Source organism: Xiphophorus maculatus, chromosome 1, assembly GCF_002775205.1.
Source record: "Xiphophorus maculatus strain JP 163 A chromosome 1, X_maculatus-5.0-male, whole genome shotgun sequence".
NCBI lineage: Eukaryota > Metazoa > Chordata > Actinopteri > Cyprinodontiformes > Poeciliidae > Xiphophorus > Xiphophorus maculatus.
This window is the reverse complement of record NC_036443.1, coordinates 28459744-28466671: the sequence shown is the minus strand read 5'-3', so window position 1 is coordinate 28466671 and position 6928 is coordinate 28459744. Positions and strand designations below refer to the sequence as shown.

Sequence of the window (6928 nt, the reverse complement as noted above, 5' to 3'; positions counted from 1 at the left end):
TGTTTATTCATTTGCCTTCAGACAAGGAGGTTTACAGCCCAAACCTTTCAGCAAGTTCTGACATCTAGTGGTCGGAACAGTGTACTGCAGATGCAGAGCATTGGACAGAACATTCAACTTGAGATTAGCAATAAAATCTTTTCTTGTTGCAGCCTCAGAAACATATAAGGATGTGGTAAACTCTGTTTTGAAACATTTTGTTCAGCTTTTAGTTGAGATTTTAAACATGAGGAAATTAGGCCAGCTACCAGAAGTTCACTTGTAGTCATAATGGGCATGAACAGAATTAATTAAGGATTCATTTGAGGCCTTTTCATGTTGGACTGGTTGTGCATATTTTTTCAAACCAATATTTTAGTAAAGAAAGTTGATTTTTTGGTGGATTTTCTCTAATTCTCTGAAGATCCAAATCAAAAAAGACCCTCAGTATGACGCTACCACCACCTTGTTTCACAGTATTCTGTATGCTATGGTACAGTATTCTCAGATGCTAAAGCTTCCATTTGACTTTACATCTTATTAATCTTCAGTCTTCAATGCAATTTAAGAGCTAAATCTGCGAAAGTAAAATGAAATAAAATGAGGTTTTTATTGCCTTAAAAATGAAGAAATAATCCGTAAGTGATGTACTGTTAAAAACAAACCACAAAACCACACAAAACAAACTGATTTAATATTTCACAAAAAAGAGAGAAATCTTTAACATCGCATTTAGACAATTTCCATATGATACAATTTCCATATGATGTTCAGCATAACGTGTGAAAAACTAATCTTGCCTGTTGAGTTTAGCATCTTTTTGATATACTTTGTTTCACTTTTCTAAACATTTTCATATCTTATGCATGATTCAACCAATGTGGTTTCCTGAAAAAAATCCCCACCATGAACGTTACAAAACAGGAAGTGTCTAGACCATGTGCAGCGTATTTCTGTTTCTCTAAGAGCTGAACACCGGCACCAAGAGGAGGAATTCTCCTCAGCCCTGCCAACGAATAATGGACCCAACATCTTGTCCTGAAATCAGCTTTACCTTTCCACTGAATTTCCTGCCTCCTGTCTTCATCTTGGTGTTCGTTTTTGGACTCATAGCGAACGGATGTGGACTTGCCTCTTTGTGGCGCAACTGGAGGAAACTGGGGAACGTCAATGTCTTCATCCTCAACCTAGGAATTGCAGATATTTTGTATCTGCTCATGCTTCCTTTTCTGATCGCTTACTACCTTAATGACAGAAGATGGATCTTTGGAGAAGCTTTCTGCAAGGTGACAAGGTTCTGCTTCAATTTGAATTTATACTGCAGCATCGGGTTTCTCACCTGTATCAGTGTGTACCGTTACCTGGCCATCGTCCATCCGATGAAAGTGATGGGGAGAATAACTGTGACTCATTCGGTTATAATCTCAGCCATTGTTTGGACTTTAGTGTGTCTTCAAAGCATACCAGACATGTTCTTCCCCAAAAACTCAGAAAACAAGACTTTACAATGTGTTGATACAACCATGACTGAGCATGTTGATGCTTACCTGCAGTACAGCTTCATCTGGACAATCATTGGATTCTGCATCCCGTCTCTCATCACGGTGGCCTGCTACGGACATGTGATCGTCCTCCTCTGCTGCAAGGATAATGTTGACAAAGTCCTGAAGCAAAGAAGCTTAAAACTATTAATCATCTTGATTCTTCTCTTCTCCATCTGCTACATCCCCTACCATGTGCTCAAGAACCTCAACCTCTGGTCAAGAGTTCTTTCCAAACAGGGAATATGCTACAAATGGTTTAACGGAGTCTACATCGCTCAACGCATATGTCGCGGTCTTGTTTGCCTAAACAGCGCTCTCAACCCTCTGGTTTATCTCCATGTAGACGAGGATATCTCTGCTCAGTTCAGGCAGTTGTGCCAGTGGACTCGGCAAGATGCAAATCAGCTCTCTGCAAACATCCAAACTCTTTCCTCAAGAACATTCAGGAATACACAAGCTAATTCCTGATGTAGTTATGGGTTTAAATTGTACATATATTGTACATCTATTTAGCTGTACATATATTTACATATACATATCTGCATTTTTTAAAATCTTTGCAAGGACTGCTCTTAAGTTGCTTTTTATATTAACAGCATTTCATATTTTAACAATTTATAGCATTTTATATTTTTATTTTTATTTTATCTACAACTACTACTCAGTGGTAGTTGTTATTGTGTCTTGTCTCTATGCTGTAACTGCGAAGTAATTTCCCTGCTGGGATGAAGAAAGTACTTCTATTCTATTCTATTCTATTCTATTCTATAAATTGTGTTTGTTATATGTTTCTATGGAAATTACACATTATATTAAAAAATATTTACTAGATTGTTTGTGGTTTGTGGTGGTAGTGCTAAATGCACTGCTTATTCAAATTTAAAGCTTAACTGATGTGTAAAAAACAGGATGCAGAAGGTTTGAAATAAAATAGCTGAATCAAATCTGTTGCACATAAAAGACATTTGCAACCCACCGGAGGACAGTCAAGTAGTTTCTAAATATTATTAATACTTTGCACAGGAAACAGGAAGGATGTCAACTGCTCTGGTATTATCTCAATTTTAACATCCTGGTACTGAGTGATTATATTGGTGAATATTACACAGACATGCAGGAATGTCTAGAAAAAGTCAGAATTCATTTCCATGTTTTAAAATGTCAGTGTCCTGAAGATTAAGTCAGGTTTACATTTCAGCAACAAAGCAGTCCAAAGCAATTTACATGATAAAAACATCACATTGCAAAACAAAATAAGTAAAAAAATAATAAATAAATAAATTATTAGTAAAACAGCTATAAATCGAAGGCAGCTCTGAACAAACGGGGTTTAAGCTTTGATTTAAAGGAGCTCGGTGTTTCAGCAGTTTTGCCGATTCCACAACCAGAAGACCTGAGAGGTGTGGAAGGTTGAAACAACCACAAAAAAATGATTTTGGTGCTAAGCTGTTCAGTGATTTATAAACCAACAAAAGCATTTCAACATCTGTTCTTTGAGAGATTGGGATCCAGTGTAAGGACTTTAGAGTTGGGGTGAAATCCACTGATTTCCTACTTTTAGAGAAAATGCAAGCAGCATCATTTGTGATGTTTTTAGGCAGACACATGAAGACACTTCAGCAAAGATAAATGCAACTAAAGATAATCCCCTGGATGAGTTTCTCAAGATCTTGCTGGAACATTACACTGCAAAACACCAAAAGTATTTTAATCTCATTTCTAGTGCACATATCCTGCTACAGTTGAAATAAGACAAAACTAACTAACAGGTATATTTTCAGCAAGATAAAGCTCTTGCTTAAGTAAATAATCTCTTAATATCAATGAAAATGTTATAGTTCTATTGGCAGATAAATTTACTTATGACAATAAAAGTGAAATAATCTTCCAATAGAACTATAACCTTTTCATCAATATGAAGGAATTATTTACTTAAAAAAGCTCCTTTATCTTGCTGATAAGTTATTGTTAAGTTGGTTTTGACTTAATTCAAGTGTACTAACCTCCTTGTGACTGAAACTAGACAAAAATACTTGGTAAGTGTGTGTTTTTGCAGTCCTTAATCTTTTAAATGTTCTTCTGGTGATAAAAGGCTGACTTTATAATTATCTTTATGTGTTTCTGAAACTTCACCCAGATTTTGGGCCTGATCAGTCGTTTCTAGCTGAAATAACTGATATACCTGGTGATATTATCCATGTATGATTTAAAAAAAAACAACCCTGCTTCAGCTTTACAGATTAACATTTCAACATTTTCCAAATGACTCACACACAAACATACAGCTGACGCTGACAAATCCAGCTATTTTCCCACAGTTGTGTATTTCTGAGTTCCAGGCCATGAAAGAAAAACGGGAAATCCAAACACCGGGTTTAAAATTCAACACAAGCAGATAAGAAAAGTCTTAAAAAAATTAAACCACGCTTTCTATGGATGGGGCTTTAAGGTCACAGGGAAGGATTCAACCAGCAGCCCTGGCTCCAGAACCAGGCTCTGAAAGAAGAAATCGCTTTAAAAGCCGGTTTTCTTTTTTGCAACTGACACATCACATTTTCCCTTGTAGTGTTTAAAAATATAATTGTACCTCTGTTTCTCGGTTTCATAGCTCTGCAACCTGCAGATAGTCAGCCATTCACACCTTTAATACACTGGTTACAAGGGATGTGAACTCTTCTGCATGTCTCTTCTTGCAGTTCTTGCATTGGTTTCCTTTGAGCTGCGATAGTCTCCTCATTTACTGTCGTTACACTTACAACAATGGAAAAAAATGTGAGTGTGCTCTTCTGAGGTGGCGTATGTCAGAAAACCACAACTGATGTTTTTAATGTGACAAACTAGAACAAATGCATGTGACATTGCAGTTGTACAGAAGCTCTGTACTCTGGCCTATTGAGAAATAATTGCTTTTTAGGGGTGTGAACGCTGTTGAAGTTTTAAATTTTACTCAGCCGCAAAAGTTTGATGCTATGAAGTTTATCAGAAACAGCCTGTGCTGTAAACTGTCACCCTGCACTGTTAATTCAATATTTGGAAGCTAAAACAACACAGACTGAATTTGTTCACTTCCCAATATTAAGATTTAAACTACTGCTCAGTTTGGCTATACATTATTATGCCAGTATACAGTAGATTTACTTCATTTTTCTATTACTACGCAGTGGCTTAAAATAAAAAAATTTTAAAACCTTTTCTCCATATAATGTATCATTTATGCTAAAATAAAACAATTCTGTTAAAAGGAAAATTAAAAATGTGCAACTTGGTTGAATAAATGTGAAAATGCTTAAATACTTCTTCTGATTTATTTCGACATTCAGTTTTCTTTGGTAGAAGTGGATTAACATCCTGCATCTTGACAATCTGCCAGTGAAAATTTCTTTTATTTATCTAATTTCAAATACATTTCTTGTGCATAGTGATCTTCATGTGGCTCCACAACTTCGATTTTCTCCTATCATGAAGTACTCCTTTAAATACATGTTTGATATCAACACACATTTTGATTACTCTCAATTAAAAAAAACTTTGTTCCTTCTGAGGAACAAAAAACACAGTTTGATTTTGTAAAACAAATTACACAACACCACATGCATGTAAAAATAATTGGTGATTCACTGATTTGTCTGAACTTGCCTTTCTCTGAATACATGGCCAATTGCCAACTACCTGACTTGCTTCCTGGGAATTGAAGGCATCGCCGCGGTTGAAGAGGTGTTTAGCTTATGCTATAAAAAGGTAGATATCTACAATTCTTTGACTTTTGAAATCTTTCGACCGGCTCCACACAACATATTACCTAACTTAACTAGAGTTCAAGGAGTAAGTTGTTTATGATTGTTTTCATTCACTCTGCTTTCATTTTGTGAGCGAAGACACAGCAGAAGGACTGAACTAACTTGTTTCTGGAAACAAAATGAATAAAACTCACTGTCCTCAACCGGATAAGAAAGTTTTCGAACATACAGTCCTGCCTACTCTTTACATCTTGGTATTTGCTGTTGGACTGGTCCTGAATGTATGGGGAATGAAGTCTTTGCTGCATAACTGGAAGAAACTTCGGCGTATTAACATTCTTGTTCTTAACCTTGGACTAGCAGACATTTTGTATCTGCTGACACTCCCCTTTCTCGTCGTGTACTACCTTGAAGGAAGCAAATGGATCTTTGGAGAAGGATTCTGCAAGGCAACAAGATTCTCTTTCAACTTGAATTTATACGGCAGCATCGGGTTCCTCACCTGTATAAGTGTGTACCGGTACCTGGCTGTTGTCCATCCAATGAGAGTGATGGGGAGATTAACTACGACTCACTCTGTGGTCATCTCAGCCGTGGTTTGGATTCTGGTGAGTGTTCAAAGTCTTCCAGACATGTTCTACCAAAAAACATATCCAAACATATCAAAATGCTTTGACACCACCTCTGATGAACATATTAAGCGCTACCTGGATTACAGCCTCACCTGGACCTTCTTTGGATTCTGCATTCCTTTCGCCATCATTGTGGGCTGCTATGGACATGTGACTGTTGTTGTCTGCCGCTCAAATAAAATGAAGAAGGACCTGAAACGACGATTCTTGAAGTTTATGGTTTTTATGATTCTTCTCTTTTCATTTTGTTATGCGCCATACCATATTTTCAAGAACCTCAGTCTGTATTCCAGAACCCTGAGTAATGAGAATCAATGCCCTAAGTGGGACTCTGGAGTCTTTATTGCCCGTCAGACAAGTCGAGGTCTCGTGAGCCTGAACAGTGCTCTCAACCCGCTGGTTTACCTCCATGTAAACGAGGATATGGGTGTTCAGTTCACACAGCTGCTGCAAAGATGTTCACAGAGTTTCAGTTGTTTGTTGGAGTCCAAATCCAGGTCTGTACCGGTACCACAGACTGAACAAGAAGCTGACAGTCCTCTATGACAGCAGGTGTAGTTTTTCTTTGTTAATCATGTCATGAGGTGAATTTTTTGACGCTCTGTTTGGTTTGTATTGTGCCAACTGGTTGATTCTAGATTCTAATTAACAAGTAATGAAGGTAAACATTTTAACTGTTGCTGTTGGAGTTAGGCCTGTCACCATGACAAATTTTGCTGGGCGATAAATTTTCCCAGAAGTTGTTCCGATAAACAATGACATTGTTGTTTTGAGACATTTTTCAAGTAATATAATGGTAATGGCAAGAACACATCCTCAAAGATCAATAAACTTTAAATTCTAATGAACATTTAACACTGGAACTGGAAGACATTTTAAAACTATTAACTAAAGCAACAAATATATTGAATTATGAAGTCTCTGTAAACAAAATTGTCCTTCAAATTAAAGGGCTAGTTGAGACCAAAGCAACACATTGAAGAGTTGTCATCCAGTTTTGGTATAAAAAGCGCGAGAAAAAAGAAAAACTGTAAAT

At 36.8% G+C, this 6928-nt stretch overlaps 2 protein-coding genes across 2 annotated transcripts; both read left to right on the top strand.

Annotated features, from left to right (window-relative positions):
* The first annotated feature begins 673 nt into the window (after positions 1-673).
* Positions 674-2112, top strand: LOC102228481 (P2Y purinoceptor 1-like). Its single transcript, XM_014473327.2, has one exon. The coding sequence runs from the start codon at positions 999-1001 to the stop codon at positions 1989-1991; it is 993 nt and encodes a 330-aa protein (XP_014328813.1). The 5' UTR covers positions 674-998; the 3' UTR covers positions 1992-2112.
* Positions 2113-4797: 2685 nt separating this feature from the next.
* Positions 4798-6721, top strand: LOC102227140 (P2Y purinoceptor 1-like). The gene is made up of 2 exons (XM_023338239.1): positions 4798-5261; positions 5399-6721. Exon 2 carries the CDS (start codon positions 5440-5442, stop codon positions 6436-6438), a length of 999 nt encoding a protein of 332 aa, XP_023194007.1. The 5' UTR covers positions 4798-5261; positions 5399-5439; the 3' UTR covers positions 6439-6721.
* The last annotated feature ends 207 nt before the right edge of the window (positions 6722-6928 follow it).

Coding starts and splice junctions, on each gene's coding strand:
- LOC102228481 (XM_014473327.2), top strand. CDS start 999: ATGGACCCAACATCTTGTCCTGAAATCAGCTTTACCTTTCCACTGAAT.
- LOC102227140 (XM_023338239.1), top strand. CDS start 5,440: ATGAATAAAACTCACTGTCCTCAACCGGATAAGAAAGTTTTCGAACAT.